Below are 26,270 nucleotides of genomic sequence, written 5' to 3'. Positions count from 1 at the left end.
TATTTTCAGGTTGGCCCTTCATGATCTGGCCTCTATCTACTTCGCTAAACATTTTCTTACAAAAAAAATCTCTTATTTTCTGACTGAGCTGGCCTTCCTTCTGTTCATCAAATGTGCCTGACTCTTTCCTACCTCAGGGCCTTTGTGTATGTTCTTCCCTTTCTCCTCACCCTTACATCTCAGCTTAAAGGTCACTTCCTCAGAGAGGCCTTCCCTGACCCTCCCCCCATGTTAATCTTTACAACAGCGCTCTGTGTATTGCCACAGTCCATGAGTATTTCTCCATTATCTGCTTCCCTTAACAGACTGTAAGCTCCCCTGGGGCCTGCAGTGGGAGAAATTATAGGAGGAGCCTTTGACGAACATTGGAGTTGGTCAAAAGATAATGAGGTGATTCTTCTGAAGGCGGGGAATTCCCACCAGTGTAAGGTCGACCAGAGTTCCTAAAGAAGGGGTTGTTAAATAATCTCTAAGGTCCCTTTAACTCTAATAGTTTGTTAACTTTTTTATCCAGTATTTGAAGATGGAAGAGGTTCAGATCCAATAATAGCTCAGTAACTTGTGTTGGAGTAACCCTCTCATAGATGATAACTATAAACTTTGGGTAAAGTATTTAAAAGAATCTATTTGAGGTTCCTGGAGAGAAACAGAAAGTAGGTGGAATCTGGAGTGGATTTAACCCTTGAAAGAAGGGAGCGGCACCCACCAAGTGAGATTCACATCGATGTGGCTCTTCCCTTGAAAGCAAAAAGCAGAAAGCTGCAGTTTTATTGTTTTGACAAGTAGCAGAGTACAGGCTAATAGAGTGGCTGGAAAATGAGGAAATCTAAAGAGATACCCCAAATCCGTGCTCCCAGTAAGATCAGCTGACGCCTCTGTGAAAACTGTATTCCAGTTCAACCCCTCCTTCAGCCCATGTGTGCTTTTCACACTTGCACACAGCTGTTAATCATGGAGACACTCTCCAATAAACTTTCTGCTTCCAAATCATCCTGGCAGAGTCAGCGTCCTGGGGAACTTGACTTAACAACGATCTAATTGATGTTACAGAGCATTGTACCCAGCAACTGCAAAATACATGTTCTTTTCAAGTGCAAATGAAACATTCATCAAGATAGACCATGTTGAACCATAAAATTAATCTCAGTGGATGTCAAAGATGTTGAAGGATTAAAACATTATAGACTATGTTCAATAATCATAACAGAATCATATTAAAAGCAATAACAATAAAATATCTGAAAGAGCACTGGAGTTTGAAAATTAAAGATATGTTTAAATAACACATAGGTCAAAAAGAATTAGAAAGAAATAAGAATAATTTGAGTTGAATGACTGTAAATACAACATGTCAGATTTCTGCATTCAGCTAAAGTAGTGCATAGAGGGAAATGCATTGCTTTAAATGCTTATATTAGAAAAGAAGAAAGGTTTAAAATTAATGATCTACATTTCCATCTTAAGAATATAGAAAAAAGCCTTAAACCCAATGTGAGAAGAAGCGAGGAGGTAATAAAAAGCAGATATAGGTGAAATAGAAAACAAATAATAGAGAAAATAGAAAAAGCTGTAAGTTGTTTCTTTAAAAGATTAATAAAATTTATAAATTCCTAACACAGATTAATCAAAAAGAGAGAAAAAGCAAATTACTAGTATCAGGAATGTCACAGGAAATTACTACAGCCCCTGCAGAAAATGAAAGGTTAGTAAAGAAATATTATGAACAACTTTATGCCATTACATTTCACAACTAAGATGAAATGGACAAATTGCTTGAAATCGCATATTGCCAATATTGAAATAACAAGAAACAGAGAATACAAATACATTTATAAAAGAGGTTGAGATAATTATTAGAAACTTTCCAACAAAGAAAAAAATCAGCCCCAGATGACTTCACTGTTGAATTCTGCCAATAATTTAAGGAAAAAAACCCAATATTACACAAACTCTTTCAGAAAACAGGAAAGGTGGGAACACTTCTCAATATATTTTGTGAGGTCAATATTATCCTGATACCAAAGCCTGGCAAAGACATTGACAAAAAAGAAAATCAGAGACCGGTATTTCTCATGAACATGGACATAAAAAATCCTCAACAAAATATTCTCAGGTTGAATCCAGCATTATATAAAAAAGGTAATTCACTATGACTAAGTGGGATTTATCCTAGGAATGCAAGTTTGATTTAACATTTGAAAATCAATTAATGTAATTCATCACATTAAGCAAATAAATGATTTTTAAAAACATAATCCTCTCAATTGATTTAGAAAATCACTTGGCAGATTCAACATCCATTCATGATAAAAACTCTCAGCCAACTAAGACTACAAGGGAACTGTCCCAATCTGATAAAATGCATTTATGAAAAAACCCATAGCTAATAACATTGTGTTAACATGAGATATTGAACATTTTCCCCCTAAAATTGGGAACAAGATAAATTGTCTACTTTCATTATTTGTATTCAGTAGTGGAAGGACTAGCAACTGTAATAAGAGAAGTAAAAGATTGGAATGGGGGGAGTAAACATGTCTTTATTTGTAGATGGCATGATTGTTTAAATGGAAATCTTAAGAATCTGTAAACAATCATGAAAAACAGTAATTGAATTTATCAGGTCACTATATTGATAATAATTGGCAAATATATGATGTTGGCAGCAAACAAATGGAAAATAAAACTTAGAAAAGAGAGTATTTATAATACCATCCAAAAAAGCCCAAAAGAAATTGTTAGGAATCAGCTTTAAAAAATGGGTGCAATACCTCTATATTGAAAATCACAAGACATTTCTGAGAGAAACTAAGGAAGATTTAATACGTAGAGAGCTGTAACATGTTCATGAGGTGGAAAATTCAATAGTGTTGAGATGTCAGTTCTACCCAAACTGAGCTAGATTCTACATAATCCCAAACAATATCTCAACAGACGTTTTTGTACAACTTGACTTTAAAATGTACATAAAAGTAGGGCCTAGAATACTCAAAACAATCTTGTGAAAGCAAATATAGGTTGGAGGACTCTACCTGATTTAAAGACTTCCTATAAAGCCACAGTTATCAAGACAGTGTAAGGATAACAGATCAATGGAGCATAATAAAAAGTCCAGAAAGAGATAACATGCAGTCAACTGGTGCCAACAAAGCCACCAAAATAATTCATTTGGGAAAAATATTTTCATAAATGGTGCTGGAAAACTGGATAAATGAACCTCTCCTCACACTCAAAAATCAAGTTTTAATGGACTGTGGACCTAAACAGAAAAGCTAAAACTATAAAGCAGAAGAAATTACAACACGATATCATCGTGATCATGGGGTTGGCAAAGATTTTTAAAAGCAGACACAGAAAGGACTAAATGCAAAAGAAAAACTTGGTAACCTGGACTTCATAAAAATTTTAAATTTCTGTTTATAAAAAGATATTCAGATAGACGTAATAGATGTCATATATGTACATATAAATGTGTATACATATGCACATATATACATAATTTTTGTATGTATAGGTAAAATACTCCTAATAACAAAAATATGGAAGTGTGGTCTCATCCTGTGGTATAATTTTTTTTTTCCATTGGGATGTTTTTATCTCGAGTAACAATTCACTTTTTTGTAAGAGTTATTTCATTCTGCCAGACTTATACTCATGATGGAAATGAAATGGTAAGCCAAAGACTGAGCGAAAATGTTCACAATATACATATCTGACAAAATACTTATATCCAGAATGTGTAAAGAACTCCTAAAAATAAATTAAAAATGTAAACAACCCATTTTCCAAATGGGACAGAGACTTGAACAGACACTTCACCAAAGAAGGTATATCGATGGCCAGTAAACCCATGATAGTTGCTTATCCTCATTAGGTGTCAGAGAAAATAAAAACACCATGAGTGGGGCTTCCCTGGTGGCGCAGTGGTTGAGAGTCCGCCTGCCGATACAGGGGACACGGGTTCGTGCCCCAGTCCGGGAGGATCCCACATGCCGTGGAGCGGCTGGGCCCGTGAGCTGTGGCCGCTGAGCCTGCGCGTCCGGAGCCTGTGCTCCGCAATGGGAGAGGCCGCAACAGTGAGAGGCCCGCGTACCGCAAAAAACAAGAAAAAAACAAAACACCATGAGATCCTGTTTTACACCCACTAAAACGGCTAAGATTAAAAAGATGGACAACAGCCAAAGGTTGGTAAGGATTTGGAGCAACTAGAACTCAGATAAAAGGTGCAAAATAGCACAACCGCTATGGGAAGCTTTTGGACAGTTTCTTAAAAAATTAAACATGTGCCTACCCTATGACCTAACAAATTAACTTCTAGGTATTTTCCCAAAGAAAAAGTGAATCTCTCAATCAACCTTTCTCTCTGTCTCTGTCTCTCCTTGCCCCTGCCTCTCCCCCTCTCTCTCTCCACAAAATTACTTAAATAAAACATCCTAAGAGCAGTTCTATTCAGAATACCTCCCAAACTGGAAACATTTCAAACATCCTTCAACAACAGAATGTAGTAACAATTTGTGGTTTATTCATCCAGCAGAACACTACTCAGTGGTAAAAAACAGAATGACTCTTGATACGTACAACATAGCTGAGTCTTGAAACCATTATGTTGAGGGAAAGAAGCTGTTCATAAAAGAATAATACACAATCACATTTATATAAAGTTCAGGAATAGCTAAAATTAATATACGATGACAGACATCAGCAGAGCATTTGTCTATGAGGACGTGTGGATTGACCAGAAGGGGACACAGGAGAATTTCCTGACGTGAATGGAGTATACTAAATCTTCTGCCAGTGTATACATTTATTAAAACTCCAAGAATTGTACACTTATGGACTATGCATCTCACTCTAAGTAAATTTTACCTCAACAAAAATATAAAATAATCTTAACAAAAAATATAGGTGGGGTTGAATTGCATGATATAAACAATCATTTTTCTCAATGAGCTATTTTGATCTCACATGAACAGTTTGGTTTTTTAAAACTTAACTGTATTCTGTTCAGAAAGGAATGCATTTGTTTATTAATCTGCTGGGGCTGCCACAACAAAACACCACAGACTGGCTTAAACAACAGAAATTTATTTTTTCACAGCTCTAGAGGCTGGAAGTCTGAGATCAGGGTACCAGCATGGTTGGTGTCTGGCGAGAGCTCTTATGCTAGCTTGTAGACTGTTGCGTTCTCCCTGTCTCCTCACATGGTGGATAGAGACAGAGCAAGCTCTCTGGTGTCTCTTTTTATGAGGACGTTAATGCCATCATGAGAGCACCACCCTCATGGCCTCATCTAACCCTATTACCTCCCAAAGGACCCCTCTCCAAATACCAGCACATTGCTGATGAGGGCTTCAACATATGCATTTGAAGGACACAATTCAGTTTGCAGCTGTAAGTATTCTAGAAAATCTGGAAAACATAGGTAAGTGGAAAGAAAAAGAAAAAACAAAAAACCCTGTAGTCGCATTACCCAAATATAGTCACTTAACATTTTGATGTCTTCTTCTTTCCAAAGTTTTATTATTTCAACTTTTATGTGGTTGTAGTCATTCTGCACCTATAATCTTGTATCATGATCTTTTAAATTACAACATAAAATTTTTTCTATGTTACTAAAATCCCTTTTTAAATACCTCTTTTTAATAGCCACAAAAGGTTCTGCTGAATGACTGTGCTGCAGTTTACATGTTCATTATCTTGTGGTCAGATGTTGAGATACTTGCCAGTATTTTGCTAGTGTAAATAATGCTGTGATAAATACATTTGTACAAGAGGCTTTTTCTGTAACTCGGATTTCATTCTTGGGGTAGAATTCCAGAAAATGGAAATTGTAGGTTAAAAGGGTATGGTCTAATTAGATGTCGCCAAATGCCTTGCCAGAAAGATGTCCCACTTTGCACTGCCCCCAGCAGCAGGGCAGGAAGGGGCATCATCTGTTTGCTCTTAAGGGGCTGAGGTCATTTCCACTAATGTGTTTGTTGGCCTGTTTCCATAGGTAGAAAAAGACAGCAGCAGCCGACTTGCGTGGGACTCCCCTGGCTCTTGTGCCCGAGACCCTACCACTCCCTCTGCCTGGCAGCCTGTGTTTTGGGCCTCACCGAGACAGTCTGAGTAGGAACAAGCCATCTCATCATTCACAGCCATGAATTTCCTCCGGCGACGCCTCTCTGACAGCAGCTTTGTGGCCAACCTGCCGAACGGCTACATGACAGACCTCCAGCGCCCAGACAGCTCCACCAGCTCCCCTGCATCCCCAGCCATGGAGAGGAGGCACCCCCAGCCCCTGGCAGCCTCCTTCTCCTCTCCAGGATCCAGCCTTTTTAGCTCCTTCTCCAGTGCCATGAAGCAGACCTCACAGGCCCCCTTGGGGCCGATGGAGTCTCCAGGTCCCTCCACGCCTGTTGTTCAAAGGCCCAGGATCCTGCTGGTGATCGATGATGCCCACACAGACTGGTAAGCGGGACTCTGCAGGTGCCCCCTCCCCAGGGGCAGGAGAGGAGATGGGGCTTATCTCCCTCGTGGGGAAGAGAGAGGGGAAGAGCTGTGAGAGGCTCTGTGGTATCAGAGATTGGCAGGAGGGAAGGCCACTAATGCCAAGCACCATGGCAGCTACTTTGTGCCACGCTCTGTCCAAAGGGCTTTGTATTTAAGGTCTGAAATCTCTCACCTGCAAATCCAAAATCCAAAAAGCTCTGAAACCTAGAAAATAGTTTATAACCCATTTGGCAACAAAACCTGATCTGAAGGAAAGTTAGACTGTAATAGTCTTCATTGGGCCACTCACCGTGCTTGTTCATATGATTTGCTGCAGACATCGTAATACATTTGATATGGGGTACTGCCCAGAGCTCACTGGAAGTATTATATAGTATATGGTATATGCACTGTATTACTTTTCTAAAAATGGAAAACTTAAAACCTGCAGTAACTCTGGCAAGTTGCTTGACCTCGTTCGGCTTCAGCCATCCTCTCTCATTGAATGGGGTTGCTATGAGGGTAAAAGAAACCAACAAAGGCCCACAGTCCTTATCTGAAACACTTGGGAACAGAGTGTCTGAGTTTGCATCCCTACTCTTTCATGTACTGGCAGTTTTGTTCCAGAACCTGTCCTCTTAACAGCAAAGGTAGGCAGAAATGACAACCCTTCCAGTCTCTTCCCAGGTATGCCCCGCCCCGATAGATGGTAAGCATCCTGGGGGGCAGAGACTGGACACATGTGTCAAGGTTATTGCAGCAGTAGTTCCACAGGTAGTTACTGAGCACTGACTGAGTGCAAATAACAGTCTTAGGTACTCAGGTAAGTAATGAACAGGCCCTGCACACATGGAACTGCAGGTAGAAAAGAGGTCTCTACTCCAAATTTTTGGTAGACAGATATGATAAATATTATCATTCCAGTTGGAGACATAGAATTTGCAGTCCAGGAAGTAAACCCAAATGTGGAGACATAGAAGCACACCATCCAGGGCAATTCTGACAGTGGACCCATGGATGCCATGGGAGCTGGAGGGCAAGGTTTTCTGCATGCATCTCCAAAAGCTGCCACAAAGTAGGCATCCAGTAAATATGTATTAAATGAATAAATTAATGTATTCAGTTCCCTTAGCATGCCAGGTGCTCTGTTATTCTGTCACGGATGTGTGCACTCACATTCATTCCTTGAGGAGTTAACTCAGGTTGGGAATGGTTGAGCCTATACTTTGGAGTGGGAGATATTTATAGTTTTTAGCGTATTCAATACAGTCAACATTAAAGCATGTCCAGCAGGTTCAGACATTAGCCGTTATTTTCCTGCGAAGAAATCACTTCATCTTAACCAGGGTAGTCATGTGCCTTGCCTCTGTTCTGACCCAGTCTGAATTGTCTTCAATGATGCTGCTTGCTTGAAGGGTCTTATATGAAGCCTTGTTCATCTCTGCTTATGCTCTTACGTAAAGCATCATATTTAGGTTCTGAGCCAAGGGGTTGATTTCTGCAGAGGTGTTGCTTCCATGCACTCTCGCCTGTGCAATCCTGCTGCCTATCTGCCTGGTAATCAAAATGCATACATGGCCTTTGCAGTCCTCTGTTTCTCTTTAACCCAATTTGACCTTGATTTTGAGTGTTCTCTGCCGACTGTGTTATCCCTGGTTCAGTCAGGGATAACATGGTATGGTGATGGGGGGTATTTGTCTAAAAAGTTGCTTTCTGTGTGGAGGCTGACCTGATAAATGGCAGCATGGTGCAGTGGTTAAGAACTCAGACTTCAGAGCTGTCTGGATTCAAATCTCTACCCCATAATAGCTATATGACCTTTGAACGTTAACTGCATCTAAATGGGAATAAAATGGTACCTACCTGTAGAGTTAATATATGTAAGTACGGTTAAAATCTGAGTTACTATAGAAGTGTTTGGGATGTGTCTAGTAGACAGTAAGTGCTATTTAAGTGTGTATTATTATTGCAGACTATTGTTACCTTCTGTGCAATATTAATCATCTTGACAGCAGCTCCTGTAGGCATGCCTATTTAATTTCTTTATGCCCAATATTAGGCAGAGTGGATTAGGATTTACCCCTGTTGTACTAAGGTTTTCTAATGATCACTCTTCCCTGCTAGCTCTCAGATGATCAAGTTGGGTCTTATTAATTAATCTCTGTCCCCCACAGTGCCCATATGGTGTGTAGTGTAGTGTAGGCGCACAGTGAATGAGATTGAAATGCCATGAATAGCCTCAGCCAAGTAACATCTAAATTTTGACTTTGGTCCTCAATCTCTCTAATCCACAGGCAAGACCAATGTGTGAATGTTAGGCTGTGCACCCTGGTGGGGGACACAATTTTTGGCCAGAGGAATTTCTTCCAGTCTGTTTCAGTCACGCTTCATATGCCCACAGGTTAATTAGGTCTTGAGAACAGCAGTCCTTTTCTTGCCTCTCAGTGGTTAAAAAAGTGGAAAGGTGAGAAACTGAGACTCATTATGTCACCTGGAAGTTGGCTCTGCACTCATTGGATGTTTGTGACAGAGACTTCCTACCCGCACGTAACAGCTTCTCCTATAGAACTCCATCCTAGATCCTTTAAGAACTTGCAGGCCTTTCCAAATACATTCCCAGCTTCCCATATTGATGCTGGCTGCCTTAAACCCCAATCCTTCACTGCAGAGTTCCCAAAGGATGCCTGTCCCCCTGATACCAGGAGTGGCCAGGCGGTGGCGGGCCAGCCCCACTGTCCCTGGGTGGCTTTGGCAGAGCCTTGCTGCCTGGGGTCAGCCCTCTGCCCAGCCCCTCCTTCATTGTGCAGACTGTTTCCTGAGAGGAAGAGGCTGTTGAAGGGGGAGAAGCCAGCTCACACAGCCCCTTTCTTCCTCCTTTGAGATGGTAATGAGTGGGGAGAAGATCCACCGTCTGGACTGAGAGTGAATCCACCAGGAACAATGTGGCTCCCTTTTCTTCCTTGTCAGCCCCAGTTCCTTCTCTCTGTCATCGCTTTCCAGGTCCAGGACCCTGCTGCAGAGTCAGGTTTCCTCGTGGGTGAGAGAGTTGCAGGAACCTCCCACTCTTGCTTCCTGACAGGTCAGCTTGCATACTCTCCGAACCAGCCTGGGCCCCCCAAGGATGATCTGATACCTGGCCAGTGAACGGGGGAAGGGGCGTGAGGTGGTGAGGGGAGGACTTTTCATCTTCTGAGGAGACACAGAGGGTCCCAAAGCCACCTTTGCTGGGAAGAAGGACTCATGGCCGAGCATTTTAAGATCCCACCAGCTTTTGGGGTTGCCCCAGAGGTGAGCCTGGCTACATCAAGGATGTTGGGGAGCTTTGGACCAGGATCACACCCCAATAAGGTCTGGCTCAGTAGTAGGTCTGAACTAAAGCTGGTGCTGTCCGCTGGGATGATGGGAGATCAGTCAGCCTTGAGAACCACAAGGGAAAGGAGAAATAAAAAAAAGCATTTCAAGCTCAGTTTTCTTCAGCCCTACTTGCGTAGAATTTTCCAACAGTTTCACTGGTCTCAGGCCTCTAGGCTTGACCTCACCTCCTGGTTACCTTTCATGTTACCACCAAAGTATCATCTTTCTGAAAATACAATCTGATCAGTTTGCTCGCACGCCCCACCGTGTATTCCCTTTTATAACCATTTGGTGGTGCATCATTGCCCTCAGGTTCAAAGTCAGAGTCATTAAGCAGGTCTGCCCTCCCTCTAGTTCTGCCTCCAACTTCACTTCCTGCTTTGCTGCTTATTCCGCAGGAATAGCAATGATTTGTAGTTTTCAAACACACCTCTGCCTTAGCACATTCTGTTCCCTGCTACCTGGAATACCCTTCCCTATCTTGTTCACTGAGCCAATCTCCATTCATCCTTAAAAGCCTGCTCAAGTGTCACGTCTTCTCTGAATTCTTCCCTGACACACCTAACCCTGCCAACAGTGCTAATAACTACCTCCTTTGATAACTTAAAATATATTCCATTGTGTCACTGCAGCACACATGACACTGTATTATAATTAGCTTTAGGTGGCTGTCTCTTCTGCAAGAACAAGGTATATGTCTTATTCTTTTTTGTATCCCTGGTGCTCAACACATAGTATATTTTCAATTAGCATATGTCATTGTTCCCAACCCAGTCCAATCAGGACAACCTTTATTGGGCATCATTGGCCCTGAAACTCACCTTACTTTAGAAGTCAGCAATATAGTACATACAGTTGAGGGGTTTCCAGTTTTACTCACCTGTGTATAAAGTCTTGGCTCTTTATTTTCCAGTACATAGCTAGAATAACTGTAAGGCAGCTATTTGAGATTCATAAACAGATGAATTTTTAAATTATTCACAGAATGTACTGGAACCCTAGGTTTGATTTTTCAAAAGGAGAACATTGAATATGACCCCAAGAAAGATTGTTCATAACCAGGTCAGGGTTGAGTATACTTCCTTGTTCTCAGTTTTACCTGCAAGGTCTCAGGAGCCCGAATGGACTTGGGGAGGGGATGTTGGGGTGAAGGGGACATAGAGCAGCTAAGCCCTGGCCTCCACCCCTCCCTCCAGTGGCCTCTGGAACCCTCCTCTCCTCTTGCCTCACCAGTGGTCCTTGTTCCCAGAATGTTTGCTATTCCCTTTCAACAATTATCTATTGTTACCTTCCCTTTTATTCTCCACCCTTCCCTAGGATTTCTTTTTTATTTTATTTGTTGAGGAAATGAAAAGAGGATTCTTAGTTTGAAACACCCCTTAACTACTATGCTTTCAGCCTGGAGTTTGTGAGGTTATACCATTCTACTAAATGATGGCTAATGATACTCATTAAAGCACCTTGGCCATGTCTAGATTCACCAAGAGTTCTTATGCTGTGTGATAATTTGTGTCCCCATGACCATCACCCCACGCATGCCTACTTGCTATCTTTGTATCCCAGCGCCTAGAACAGGGCAGGCAGATAATAGGGGCTAGGAAACATCTGTTAATTGAATGAGTGATTTGAAGGTGATGTTATTGGTAATGACAAGGGTGAAGGTGTGACAGTGAAATTGAGGAGTGACCTTGGTGGTATTCTTCAACCCTCTTTTTCCCTCTCTCACTTACTACTCAATCCAACAGAAAGTTACAGTGGCCATGGTGAGAGCATTTACACCATGGAAATTGGCAAGTGCTACAAACCAGGCATTTAGGTCTCCCCAGAGAGCCAGTTGTTAAGCATTTGCCAGCACACCACTGCTCTTTGCACTTCCTGATTTTACTGGGGAGCATTTTACAGGTGAGGAAGCAGAGCACAGACATACCATGCACCTGCTTGAGGAACCAAAGCTAGGAGAGTGGTAGGCTGGGACTTGAATGGAACTAACTTCTTGAAAGGCATTTCGCATGGTGACCTGCCTGCTGCTGACCACTGCCCAGGGTTTTAGTGTTTTGCATGAGGTAGATGCTGAAAAATCTTGGTTGAAAAATGAATGAACATACAAATGAATAGAATAAACCACGAGCTCCTTGGGAATAGGGTCATGTCCTCATCATCGTCATATGGCGAACACTTGTGCACTTTCTATGACCAGACATTGTGCTAAATAGTTTTCATAGATTCTCTAATTTAATCCTCCCAACAACTGTATGGAGTACTATTACTATTCTCATTTTAATAATAAGGAAAACTGAGGCTCTGAGCTCAAAATGAGAGCAGATGCTGGTGGCATCTGGATCAGCTCAGGCCATCCAGCTGGCAAGGCTGGGCATCCCTGTTCTCTTATCATTCTTCCCTCTCCCACCTGAGCACAGGGTGTCAGCCCATGGAGCAGGACTCTGGAGCCTCACATGTGTGCACGTACCCACATATGCTCGGTGTCTGAGGGCAGGCCTGCTTGTTACAGCACTGTAGCCAAGCACAAGATCCTGGTGACCTCATCCTCAGAGGAAAGCACCCACCTCGAGTTAGGCAGCCCTGCCCTACCAGTGCCTTTGGGCAGCCAGAATGTTAAGCACTGTGCCAGGGGAAGAGGGGCTTCCTGCAGCCAACCAGACACTTGTGAGCTCAGGCTTGGAAGCTGGACCCTTTGCAGAAGTGGCCCTTGGACCTATTTTCCTCTTTTTAAAGCACCAAGGGAGCTCCGACAGGGTCTTTTCTGTTCTCTTCTCCTGTGTTTTTATATTAAAGTGTGATTTCCTAACACGTGGCTGACATGATTCCCCAAGAGAGTTAAAAATCGGGAAGAAGATAAAATGCAGAGAACTCAGGGCTGGCAGGTGGCAGGTCAGGATTGAAGTGCCAGCTCTGCCACTCACCTGCTCTGAGGACTTGGCCAAGCTGCTTTACCTTTCTGAGCCTCAGTTTCATCATGTGTAAAGTAGCCTCATAATGCCACCCCCTTCACCATACCACTAAGCTCACAAGGAGGTATGAGGCTCCAATGAGAGCACTCTGTTCCTCTCCTTCATGGACGTTTTTCAGTGTGACGGTTTGTTTACCTGTGATGCAGTTCTGCTCTAGAACATCAGCTCCAGGAGGTAGAGTTTAGACCTCTCTTGTTTAACCACCATATCCCCGGAGCCTAGCACGGTGCCTTGAACTTGGTACAATAGGATAAATGGAGGATATAATTAACAAGCAAATGGATGCTTTTGCCAAGGCTGTTATTATTATTAAGGGAAAGTTCAGGATTGAGGATGCCCTGGGGGAGAGCCTTTCTCAGAAAGCACTCAGCTGCCCTGGAATTCGGGAAGGGTACCAGGCACTTCCATGCTATTCCCCAGGCTCCTTCCTCCTTCCTGCCCAGCTGATAACTCAAAGGCTCCAGCCTCCACCTTAGAGTTGAGCTGCTTCAGGCTGCTTGAGTGAAGGTTGAGCGAGGACTGCAGGGTGTCTTGGCAGCCCGAGAAGGCTTGCTGTGACCTAATTGGCCCCAGGGTGACCAGGACTTTCCACTTCCCACTGTGCCACCTTCTGAGGGGGCGGGGGAGCAGCATTAACTCAGAACTGGCATCACCAGCAGAGGTTTTGGGTAGAGTTATTGGTTTTAGCCAATAAAAATACAGGATACCCGATTAATACTTAGATAAACAATGAATCAGTATAAGTATATCCCATGCAATATTTGGTATAGACTTACTTATACTGCAAAATTGTCTGTTGTCTACCCGGGATTCAGCTTTAACTGGGTGTTGGGACTTCCCTGGTGGTCCAGTGGTTAAGACTCCGTGCTCCCAATGCAGGGGTTCCGGGTTCTATCCCTGGTCAGGGAACTAGATCCCACATACCACAACTAAAAAAGGAAAAGATCCTACATGCCGCAACGAAGATCTCGCACGCGGCAACGTAGATCCCGCATGCCACAACTAAGACCCAGGGCAGCCAAATAAATAAATAAATATTTTAAAAAATATATTTAAAAAAAATTTAACTGAGTGTCCACTAGTTTATCTGGCCACGCTACTGATGGAGGTGGCAACGAGAGACAGTGCCCAGCCCTGCTAATATGCGCCCAGTGAGAGGCTGGCCCTTGCATATTTTTGCTTTCTGGTTGGGGAGCCAAACCAGGCTCTCCCAGTCGACCCCATGCTCAGGAAGCAGCTTTCCCTGCCTGTGATGAGGACTGAACAATCTAAGTTACTAGCAGGGCATGAGCAAAACCAAGTGGGCAGTCTCAAGGCAGGCTGCCTGGGCCCCTGTTCTCTCACTCACTTATGTGACCTTGGGCAAGTCTGACCTCTGAGCCTCACATTCCTCAGTTGTAAGGCAGGATCGGATCGTGGCACATCTTTCACGAGGGGTCACTATAGAGTTAGAGATGATGGCATGGGTGGGGCTAGTACTGGGCTTAGCTGCCATACAGGCACTGAAATGGTAACTGGTATTAACAATTAATTGCAATCACTAATTGATAGTGAATATAATAGCACTGGGAGCCAGGGGGAAGGAAGCCACTTGGCATGTTTCTCAGTTCAGCTGGATATGCCTGAGAGCTGTCTCCTAGAAGCCCTGGAGGAGGGCTGTCTGGATGCTGGTAGGCTGGCATACTTTCTACTCTGAAGATGAGAAGATGGGGGCCGAGCTGGTCCCCTCCTCCTGGAGTTGGCTCGGGGTGGGGAGCTCAATGGGGGATACACACCTCTCTGTTGAAGACACTTGGCTCTAGGAAACAAAATCCTTATGCCTCCCTCTACCACTTCCCCCACATCTAAGACTCTCCTTGAACAAGGACGGGGCCCTGCCAGTTCCCTGTGGGGTAATCCAGAGGTGGAGGGAGAGGGAGCTAAGAAAGTCTTGATGAGAGGGGTCTTGCCACCCTCCTACTCCCTTCACCTGCTGACTCACAGAGGCCACCTCACACAACCTGGTGTGGTGCTGGACTTCTGGACTCGTCCTTCCACTCCGGGCACCCTCTGCCACTCCCCCTCCCTCCACCCTGGTGCCTGGGCGGGGAGGGGCCTTGGGCATTCCCCAGCAGCCTGCCCCGTCGCCTGGACACCAGTGCCGTTTTCCCAGGCCCGGCCCCTTTTATCAGGAGGACAATGTACACACACAGTGAGGGCCTTGTGTGGCACCCAGGCCCCGAGCCCTTTGACTTGAGGAATTTTTCAAGTGCTGACCTCTCTCCGTGAGGTCCCCCCGCCATCCAATCCAGAGGCCTGGTGCCCCTGCTGCTTCCTACCCTGCTCTTGCAGGGAGAGAGGGAGAGAGGGGAAAACAGTGAAGAGTTGTCTCCTGCCCTGGTAGAGTCTTCACCCTCTGAGACTGTGGCTAGGAAATCTGGGGGAAGTGTCTTTGAGCAGAAGGGAATGTGGGGAGGAATCTGATATGTGCTGTTTCTTCCTAAGTTCTCCCTTCTCTGCTGATACTGTGAGCTCTCAGTGGAGCCACTTTCCTCTCTGGGCCTCGGTTTCTTCATAAGTCAAACAATGACAATAGACTAAGATCACTGTCTCCAAAACACTGTTTCCATCAGAATGACATTCAGACTACCAGGCACCACCCTACACCTTCTGTATTGGATAGAGTTCATTGTTTGCAAGAAAAAGAAATTACTTCGGCTGACTTAGGCAAAATGGGAGTTTATTGAAAATATGTGGGAGGCTCACAGAATGAAAAGAAAAGCCATGAAGACCTGAGTTTAGGAGAGGTCAGGACCCAGGGCTCTGCCAGGACCTAAGAGGCAGGGACTTGTGGACAGTCTCTGGAGACGTCAGCTCCTGTTTCCTCCCAGCCTTGTGCCTCTCTGCTCAAAAATCAAATTCCTGAGCAAGAACAAACCTGGCTGGTTCCACAATGTGTCCTGGGGACACTTGGGGACAGTCCCATCAAGACTGTGTGCAAGAGAGAGGCTTGGTTCCATGTATGCAAGTACAGATGGAGGTGCTGTTACTAGAAGTCAGAATGGGTGCAAGACAGGCCACACTGAGATGTACCCCTAGAACTATGGAGTTAAAATATCCAGAGGAGAGCTCAGGAAACTATTTTTTTAAATGATGAAGAGCCAAGTTTAGAAACCACTGAGCTGGTTTCATGTGGCTCCCAACTGTAGAACCGAGGCCAATGAAGCAGACGAATAGGGAGACATGTCAGCTCAGTGTACAGAATGGTAAAGTCATCCAAAGACCACGTGGGCTTCCCAGTGAGGGAGTGAGCCCCCTGTCACTTGCAGGTATTCCAGTACAACTGGGCTGGTGATTTGGGAGGAACAATGCAGAAGAGGCTCACACTCTAAACGAGTCTGCCTGCAAGCCCTTAAAGGAGTCTCAGACCTGCAGCTTTTCATTTTCCCCACTCTGGCTTTGTGTCTCAGTCACTTTTCCTGCCTTTGCCCTGCTTTTTTCTGAAGAGTTCAACTGTTCAACTTCTGAGTCTTCTGTCACCCTCCAAAATGTGGTTTTCTCGCCTAGGTCCTCCTCTTTCGAAGGAGTCCCTCAGATGCCATGGGCTCTCCTAGCAGTAGCTGTTCCTGTTCCTCCAGACTTCACCTGCCTGGTTATAGCCTTGCCCTGCGGGAGGCTTGGCACTGGGTGCATGCCAGCCTCATTACAGAATGTCTTTCCTCCTGGGTCCTGTGGAAGCCTGTTTCCTCGACAGGAGGGAGGCTGTAATGGCAAGAGAGGGGATGGTGCTTTGTGTCCATTTTCCTGACCTCCAACTCTGAGTTGGGAGAAGGGGTGGGGGTGTGGGCTTCCTGAGGGTTTGCACGGAGCTAACTGCCATTTTCGTAATGGAATTCATTAAATTAGGGGTTTTCTGTGCAGTTGCTCACAGGAGACAAGGTGGTCAGTGAGTGAAGAAGAGGCAGGTGTTAGGAAAAGGCATGGGCACAGAGAAATATTTCCCTGCTACAAGGAAAACAACAGCGCAAGCTCCATGACACATGTATCTGCCACTTGACTCTGGCTGCAGAGAGACAACAGGGAGCAGTGGGGATTGTTGAGCGTGGGAACTGATGCCCTTCTGAAGGTACTAGCTGCCGTCCACTCAGCCACTTTTTGCCATGTGGGAATACAGATCTGGTGTTGCCCAGTTCTTGATTTTCAGGGGAAGCCAGAAATCTGAATTCTTCATATGAATTTTCTATTTTAAAATTAAAATTATGTAATTTAAGTCCAACAAAACAAGACTGTGGACTCCATGAGGTTTGCCAGTTGGCAACTTCTGATGAAGACAGGAGTCAGGGTAAATATTCCTCATCTGGACCTGTCTCCTGGCTAGACGAGGAGCGCTAGGATGGCAGGGGGCTGTTTTGTTCAGCATAATTCCTAGGGACTAGCACAGTGCTAAGCACATAGTAGACCCGGGATGGAGGGATGGATGGATGGGTGGATGGGTCGATGGATAAGTGGAGGGAGGGAGGAGGAGGGAAAATGACTTCTCACAGCCTTCTCCTTCTGTGCCCTGCACTTCTCACCTTGACAGGCCTCACACCCCCTTTCTAAATCAAACACTTAATATTCTCATGGTCCCCTTCTCATCCTCCTTATACCATCTAAACCCCTTTTACGGATGATCAGATATAAGTCACTTGCACCTTGGTATGAATTACCTTTCAGTGTGTAACTGTTTTCATGGGCATTTCCCCAGATTGAGCTCTTAATAGATGCTCATTAAGCGTTTGCTGAGCGAACAGCTTAGCCTTCTAAATGTGAACTGTCTTGGTGGAGTGAAGGCTGTGGATTTTCAGAATTCTGTGGGAATGAGGGTGACACAATGTTGTGTCTTTGGAGAGAAGAGGGCTAGGAACTGGGAGATAACATTCTAGCATGATCTCTGCTGTCAGAGTGAGTGGGTGGCTGACGATTTTGTTTACCCTAAAGGCTGGTGCTGGGGAGGAAGAGGAGCTCCCAGGTGGCAGCCAAGGCAGGATTCCATCATGCTAGACATGAAGCAGGAGTTCCATTTAGAGCAAGGAAGATACTGCCACCTTCCCCTAAATGCTATGTCACTTCCTCAGGTACATGCCCACTTGTTGAAGGACAGGAGAGAAAGAGATGAACAGTAAACACTTGCCAGGTGTCAGGGATATCATTCATGGGGCCTTATAGCAGACATAGTGGTACATAGTGATGTGCTTACTTTTTCAAATGAGACTGGGGCTCAGGAAGGTTGATGTTTGAGGCACCACTAGGAAATAAATAGCAAATAGCAGAGCTGGAGAGGACCTGGGTCTGTCGTCTGCTAACGCTAGCAGTGCCTGCCCACCTCTTTACCTGGAGGGTGAAGTCCACCTCAGCAGCCCACCAGTGAGCAGCCCACTTGCTGGCACGTTTTTGGCAGGTTCCCAGAGGCCTTCAAATCTGCGTCCTCATTTTATCCTCATGATCCTATGGGTGGATCTTCCCAGCCCCACCCTGTAGATAAGGAAGCAGAGGCTTGTTCAAAATTTGCAGGTGCCAGAGCTGCAAATTCAAATCTAGGTCTTCTGCTCCATGCCTGTCACTCATTTTTCCTGCTTATTGGGAGACATGCCCCAGGAAACTTCATCAGCCCCCTGAGCGCCACCAGTGCCTGCCCAACTCATTTGTCCTTGTATGTGCCTTTCACACACATACACACACATCAGACCTTCTCAGATTCATCTTTGCAGCCCTTCGTCCTGGCAAAGGATAAGTACCAAACATTGGATGGATGGATGGATGAACTGGGCCACTTCACCAGGGAAGTAGCCCCTGGCTCTCAGACTGGGCTGGGTCCCTTTCTGTGGGCTAATGCCCTGTGTGGTCATTGTCCTTTATGGGTCTCTCCTTCCTGTTAGGTAGTAAACCCCCTGAGGCCAAGAACTCAGGGATGAGGATGTTATCTTCATCCCTGTTTCCTTAAAGTCTGCAGGCTCAAGCACACAGTAGATGGTTAGTACAAGTGTGTTAAATGTCTTCCAAAAAAGCCTTCCCTCGCTATCCCAGGTCAGACCTCCCTGCTCCCCACATCCTACCCTGTACCACCTTGTTCATTGTATTCATCATTTCCTTTTCACCTGGTTAATTTCCTGAGTTTTCCAAGAGCATGTTAGCTCCACAAGAGCAGGGACTGTATCAGCCTTTCCCCTCATGCCTAGTAGGGTGCCCAGTCCTTACGAAGCTCAGTAAGTAGTGGTTAAATGAGGGAGTGAATAAATGATATGAATTGTGATCAGAGCTGCCCACACAAATCTCCTTCCCTATTGCTGTCGGAAGCCTACGAGGGGACATTCATCATATCATGTGGCTCCAGGCCCTAGTATGTCTCACTTCCTCACCTTCACAGATCCCTGTACAGGTGCAAGGGGCCTTGTCACTCTCAGAGGGTCCCTCCCTGTCCTAACTCACTGGAACCCCCCCAGTTGCAAAGAGGTACGATGAGGCTGCTCCATCATTGGAGGGTCCCCTCTGGCAGTGGGAGGGGACCAGGAGGGTTAGCTATTCTTAAGAGTAGATAATGGAGCTAGAATTGGATCTCTGAGTTGGAACTCTGTGTTCAAAGGCCCTGCTTTTGTCACACCTTCATCCATCCAACCTGTCATGTGACCCTCCTCATCCTGCTAACTGAGAAAACCCTGAGTGTGTCCACCTTCAGGGTTCTCCTGTGTGGTCTGTCATCCATCTCCCCCAGCTTCTGTCCAGGCCACAAATGAGCAATGGGCATGTTACATCAGAAATAAGAAAATCTGTTTCTAGGGCCAGATCCCTGCTTTCGTTCTCCTCCAGCTACTCTGAGACAGAACATTCCTGACCCTCTCCTCCCCGGGAAGGGCACTGCCAAGGCCTAGCCTCATTGACTGTACATCCCAGATGGGATTTATTAGAAGGGTGCTGCTTGGACACAGGTGGATCCTGTTTGTGCTAATTCTCCTCTTCTGCCCCTCCTGCAGCCATGAAAGAACTCGGTATCCCTCCCCATAAATCTTGCTCACTCACCAAATCCCGCCTCCCCAAACTAGGGATTTCCCACCCAAGGCAGCACTGGTTTTATAATACTCTCCTTCCTGGTGCCTCTGATGTGGCAGTAAAATCTGAGACCACCCACAGAGATGGAAGCTTTGTAGAATCAAGAGCTTCCCCCAACCCCTTCCCAAGGCCAAGGACTTGACTGATTGGCCTGTGGATTCAGGGATCTCATTATGAGGATAAACATATTAGGGCATTAGGAAGAGGTCTGCATTAGGAAGACTGAGACCTCAGGCACAGTGGGGTCATCCATTTTGCCTGAGGTCAAACAGCCAGGCAATTACACAGGCAGCAACCCCAGCCCCCAGGGCATCTAGAATTCCAGACCATCCCTACCCTTTCCTCTGCCAGACAGAATGAGCCCCAGGCAAGGAGGCAGCAGTCTGTGTGGCCTGTCAGGAGACAGACTTCCGACTCTCGGCCAAGCAGGGGGATAGACTGCCTGACCCTCAGCTTCAGCCTGAGTCCGTCTGGCAGGCCCTGTAGTAAACATTCCAGAGATGGGCAAAACAAGTGTTTCTCCTCAGAAGGTGAGGCCCGTGGAGGCCAGAGATGCTTGGGTGGTATTGGTGTAGTGCTCTGAGTTCTGAGTTAGAATCAGAGTTAGAATCCCGTCGAGGGCTGCTAGGTTGTGTGTGTTGGACACTGAATGGTGACCCCACACGGTAATGGGTATGGATTTGTAAGCGTGTTACAGCATTGCACCAGTAGATGGCAGTAGAGCAGCTGGAGCACTGGATGCCCCATGGCCTACCCCTGGAAACATTATTCATTTACCCAGTCAGCAAACATTCCTTAAACATGTGCCTGTGCCCTGGCACGTTGTGCTGCTTTTGGGAGATTCAGTGAGCATTAAGACACGGTTTCAGGTTTCCAGGAGCTCACAGACTAGGTGTGTGGGGGCAGGGGACATGTCATTCCAGCACACAGTGATATGTGTTATATGGTTGCTAAGTACAGCGCCCCGTGGGAACCCAGAGGAGGGACACTTAACCTAGCCTCGTTAGGGGGGGTGATTTCAAGGAAACGGTAGTCAGGGATCTTGAACATGAGAAAGAGGTAACCAAGCAGAGAAGGAGAGAACAGCAAACACAAAGGCTCAGAGTCATAAAAGCATAGGAATCACAGGAAGTTGAGTGTGTGCAGTAGGTGGGCAGAAAACCAGAGAAGAAATGGACCATAGGTTAACAGGGTCCAGATCATGAAGGTCCCAGAGGGTCTAGCTGAATCCTGAAGACCTTTAAGCACAAGGTCTAACTCACCATTGCTGCTTAGAGGCTCTATGTGACTTTGAACCTGTGGGGGCTGGTCCTGGCCCTGCTGCTCCTCAGGGTGGACACTGGGGTCAATACAATAGGAGGAGGGATGTGAAGGACTTGTAGGCCTTCTGTACCAGTGCCACCTATTTACCATCAGCACCATCACCAATCTCTTATTGTGCTAACGGGGCAGATCAAAGTGAGATGAACTGTAATTCTGTTCTGTAACCCCCATGAGGGTAAGATTATGTTTGTTTGTGGGTCCCCACATACGCCCCCTGTAGCCACAGCATACACACTCGGTGGTTTCTTTGCTGTCATTGTTGATTCTGTTTCAGACCCTGGGCTGTATACTTTGGAGCTTACTCTGTGCCAGGAACCATTCTAAGTGCTTTGTACGTCATGTCTCATTTAATCCTCACAGCACCCCTGTGGGATAGTTACTGTGATTATCTCTGCTTCCCATATGTGGAAACTGAGGCACACGGAGGTTGAATGAGTTACCCAAGGTTACACAGTGAGTGAGTGGTGGCGCTGGGATTGCATCCAGGTGGTCTGCCTCTGAGCCCACACACTCTACTTACTGCTCTTCACGTACAGGAGCAAGTGAGTTTCTCACCACACCTTGGCTGGCAGATGTTATCAGCACTTAACTGATGACAAAACTATGACCTGGAGGGGTTAAGTTCCTTGTCTTGGAACATGCAGTGAGTTGTAGAGCTAAGATTTTGCCCAAGCCTCTGTGATTCCAGATCCATGCTTTTCCCAGTATACCAGTGAGTTCATTCATTAGTTACCATCCTGAGGTCCCAGGGTCATCCAGTACTTCTTGTAAACCCAAGTGACAGGGACCCCTGCCCTAAGTCATACTCTGGCCCTTACTAGCTACACTCCTGACAGCAAAGGAGGACCCTGCAAACTGCACCCTTTGATTTTGCAGTGGGTACCCAGACCTGTGGAAATCCCTGCACATAGGGACCCAGACCCAATTCCAGGGCCTGTGTAGGCCAATTCCCTGATCCATCCTCCCCAGACATGGCCAAGGCACTGTTGATGCCGGTGTGGGTGAGGAGATGAAGCTTGGCCATGTGGGCTGGGTCATCCACAAGCATGCACAAGAAGCTCCAGTGATGCAGGAGAGGAGGGTGGGAGGAGAATTAGGAAGGACGATGGAAATCAAGAGCTGGCAGCCCCCATGCCACCATGTGCTGGGTGGATCTCCAAGAATTCTGAGAAGTTTAAATTCTGACCCTTCCAGGTCATTATGAAGTTGTGTTGGTCAAGGAAGGAAGATAGGCATGTTTTATTTAAATGTTTGCTAACTTTATCAATTTTAAATATCAGGCATATGATACATAGGCTTCCATTTGTTCTTTTGTCCCAGGCCCTACAAATATTAGAGGGGGGTCTTATCCCAGGGTCTGGGGTTTGCCAGCACTACCTTTAAGGATTCATAAAATTCACAAACTACACTGAAAAGGTTCTCTTTGCATGAGGCTGGCTGCACACACATTTTGTTGAAGACCATCCTGGGAGAAAAAAACAAATCTTGCTTTCAAGTCACACTAACAACTCCTGTTCCCATAAAGTTCTACCTACTTGACATCTAAGCCAGTCAACATTATAAGAAAAAGTGGCATTAATATTACAGCCATCAGTCAGTGGTTCAGGCAGTCGAGATGAACTCCACTGGCATCTGATAAGTGTGGATAGACTTCAGAAGCAGAGAGACTGCAGCTTGGTCAGAGAATTTGTAGCAAAGGTTCGATCTGGAAGGTTGAAAAAAGAGGTGGCAACATCGATGTTCCACTGATGGAAAAGAATAGAAGAAGAAACTAAGCAGAAGATTCTTGGATGTAACATTACTGATTAGAACTCAATCATGTGGTCATACCTAGCTAAATGGAGAGTTGGGATATACATTTCTTGGTGCCAGTCTATAAACACTCTCACTGTAGGCAAAGAGGAGAATTGGGATTGGGAGCAAAGAGCTGTCTGTGCCCCAGAGAAAGTCTATGGATATGCTTAACACGGTGCTCAGATTATAGCAAATCGCTGAGAACTATTAGTTTCATCATACCAACAACCAAAAAGAGCAGATGGAAACTTGTATTACTTTTGCTTTGCGGGAGGGCATCTAAACCCAGGAGCACCCCAATATTTGCTGCTGTTTTTCAGAGCTGAGATAAAAACATTGATGTGGCAATGGAAGTCCAGGATTAAAGCTGCTTAGGCAAAGTATTTCGTCTCTCTGGGTTTGAGTTTCCTTATTTATAGAATGGAAATAATAATACCCACCTCATGGTGGTAGCTGTGTTAAATGAGAAAGACTAGGAATATAGCACAGTTTTTGGCACAGAGTAAGTATTCAACAATTTTTCCCCCATCTATCTCTTCAATCATTTATTCTTTCAACAAATATTAATTGAGCTCCTACTGTATGTGAAGCATTCTGGTGGGTGTTGGGAATAGAATGATGAGTAAGGTAGGTTGTTCCTGGCCTGGAGGAATTGTGTTATAGTTTGGTTGGACACAGGCATGAAACCCAGTTACTAATTGCAAGTAATTTCAATTATAATAAGTGCTATGAAAGAAAAGTAGAGTATGAAAAGAGATTTATATGAGAAAAGAGATGACTAAGGTCAAGATTAGGGTGCTTACAGAGAAAAATGGGCGAGTGGATGGATTTGAGAAATAATTAGAATGTAGAATCCATGGGGATAGGGAGAGAGAAAGAGGAAACAAGAATGAAGTCTAGGTTTTTGCCTTGAGTGATGGATAGATGGGATGCCATTTATTGATAATGGGAAGACAGAAGCAGGGGTGTAGAGGAAAGGTGATGGAAGGGTGGTTGGATGGATGGATGGACCAAGGGACAGATGAGGTCTGCTTCAGATGAGGAGTCTCCTTGGAACCACTTGGGCTAGGAAGCACAATGTAGGAGCACAATGGGTTTGAATCCGGGCTCCCTTGTTTTCTAGATGGACAAATAAAGAAATGAGTAGTTGGATAGAGCAATTTAATACGTCCTTTATGGATCACATAGGGTATAACTCAAAAGAATTCTGCATTATTTATTTACGTAGGATTCTTTATTTCTTTTTATCCTTAAAATAATGTTTAGAAATATATCGTGCACATATAACTATCTCCCTTTTACAGAGGATAAAATGGAGACACGGGGAGGTAAAGCAGCTTGGCAGAACCGGAACCTGAGTGTCCAGTCCTCCCATCCTGTACTCTTTCCCCTCTCTCACACAATATATATATAAAGAATGAGAAAATCACCTGTCTAGGTGGGAGAGAGCAGGAAGGTGGGGAATGTGTCTGGACATGCACGTCTGGGGGTAAAACCTTTGGGAAAAGGGAGGAAAGAGTGAAGCAGCCTGCATCCTTACTCAGTAGATTTCTTCCTCTCCTTCACAGGGCCAAGTATTTCCATGGAAAGAAGGTGAATGGAGAGATTGAGATCCGAGTGGAACAGGTAGGTTGGAGCTGAGGCTTTAGTGCTATCGCCGTGACTTTTTCTATAGCTGGAGCCATTCCCAGGAGCAACCTTCTTCCCCATCTTATATAACTATAATGAGTCAAGATTACCAGAAAAATCCTGACTTATACTTGAGAGACTTCTTAAATTCCAGAATTATTTAGTCCAATGGTTTTCAACCTTTTTGTTTTAACAGCAGAACTTTTATTCAAAGGAAATCGCAAGTAGGAGCCCGTTCTACCAAATTGAGACACGTAAAGCTTCTTTGATGGCAACGGTCATAGGGAGCCCAAAAGTCTGTCCGCTCCATCCTGTTCCACCTCCCTCCTTTCCCCACCGTGGTCCCTAAGGTGTCTCCTTGGAACCACCTGGGCTAGGAAGCACAATGGGGTTGAATCCGGGCTCCCTTGCTTTCTAGATATTGGGCAAGTCAGTCTTTCTGCGTCTCATTTTCCTTGGGATTAAATTATGTAAAGCTTCAAAAGAGATTAGAATCTTGAATACTGGCTCTTGTTATTACCACTGGTATCAACATCCATACCCCTCATTTTATAGGGAAAGAAGCACAGATTTGCCCATGGCTGCAATGGAAGTCAGAGATAGAATTAGGACCAGAACTTGTGGTCTCCAGATCCAGGGCTCCTTCCATTCATTCAGTGAACATTTGCTGGGGACTAACTCAATACCAAGCACCGTGCTTGGCCTTAGAAGGGCACATCAGGGCATGGGCTCTGGAGCTAGACTCTAGGTTCCAGTCCCAACTGTGTGATGTTGGTTCAACAATACTTGAGCTCTCTGAAGTTCAGTTGCTTCATCCATAAAATTGGGGTAATCATAGCATCAACTTCACAGGGTAGCTGAGAGGATCAAATGAGTTAGTCCAAGAAAAGTACTTAGAATAGCACCTGTCATATATCAACACTTAGTAAATGTTACCCATTTATCATCATCCTCATCATCAAAGGCAAACAATTAATAAGATAGAAAAGGTTCCTGCTATAAGAGGAACTCAGAAAAGCATGATAAAAAAATAGAGAGGTGTGACTTTTATGGCACTCTCTGAGTTTTTTGTGTTGGAGGAACAGAAAGCTTTTCTGAGCATCAAATTTGAGTTGGCTTAGTATTAAAACACCTACAGCTTGAATTTCGATTTGATCCTGTGGCTTTCAAGTCAGTCCAATGTCTACTGGTTTTCCTTCCATGGCAAAGAGCAGGTTATTTTTGTTCACTTGACAAATATTTGTCAAACGTCTGCTATGCTAGCTAGCTAACACGTGGGGAACAAGTATAGAGAAGCAGAGGCTCTGTCCCAAAGAGCTTGTGGTCTAGGAAGGGAGGCAAGATAAGTCTTCACAGAACATAACACAGGTAGAATCCAGGAAAGAGAGGTCCAAACTTAGTGCTGTGGGCACCAGAGGCCACAACTATTTGAGGGAGTCAGAAGTGACTTCAAGGAGGGGGTGGTATTTGAAATGGATCTTAAAGGATGGATAGTATTTCAACAAGTGGCGATTTCAACAGGAAGAGTGCATGAGACTGAATCAGCATGAGCAAAGGTAAGGAGCCTGGAAGTACAGGGTATGGAGTGATGTGTGAACACATTGTCGTTCCCTGGCTCCAGCCTACTCATCCTCCTAAATTCTCTCTCTCGGTGCAGAGTGC

General features: G+C 45.0%; 1 protein-coding gene across 2 annotated transcripts in view; it reads left to right on the top strand.

The window, feature by feature from the left end:
• SYN3 (synapsin III) overlaps nucleotides 1-26,270 on the top strand; it is a 461,812-nt gene that overhangs the window by 41,971 nt on the left and 393,571 nt on the right. For both annotated transcript variants that reach the window (XM_049694415.1, XM_004269401.3), the window contains exons 2-3: nucleotides 5,996-6,453; nucleotides 24,548-24,605. In XM_049694415.1, the coding sequence (XP_049550372.1) occupies nucleotides 6,143-6,453; nucleotides 24,548-24,605 (369 nt within the window). In that variant the 5' untranslated portion in view covers nucleotides 5,996-6,142. The remainder of the gene's footprint in view (nucleotides 1-5,995; nucleotides 6,454-24,547; nucleotides 24,606-26,270) is intronic.

The sequence above is a fragment of the Orcinus orca genome, chromosome 11 (assembly GCF_937001465.1).
Source record: "Orcinus orca chromosome 11, mOrcOrc1.1, whole genome shotgun sequence".
Taxonomy (NCBI): domain Eukaryota; kingdom Metazoa; phylum Chordata; class Mammalia; order Artiodactyla; family Delphinidae; genus Orcinus; species Orcinus orca.
The sequence above is the reverse complement of the archived record's forward strand: the minus strand, read 5'-3'. Positions and strand labels throughout refer to the sequence as shown.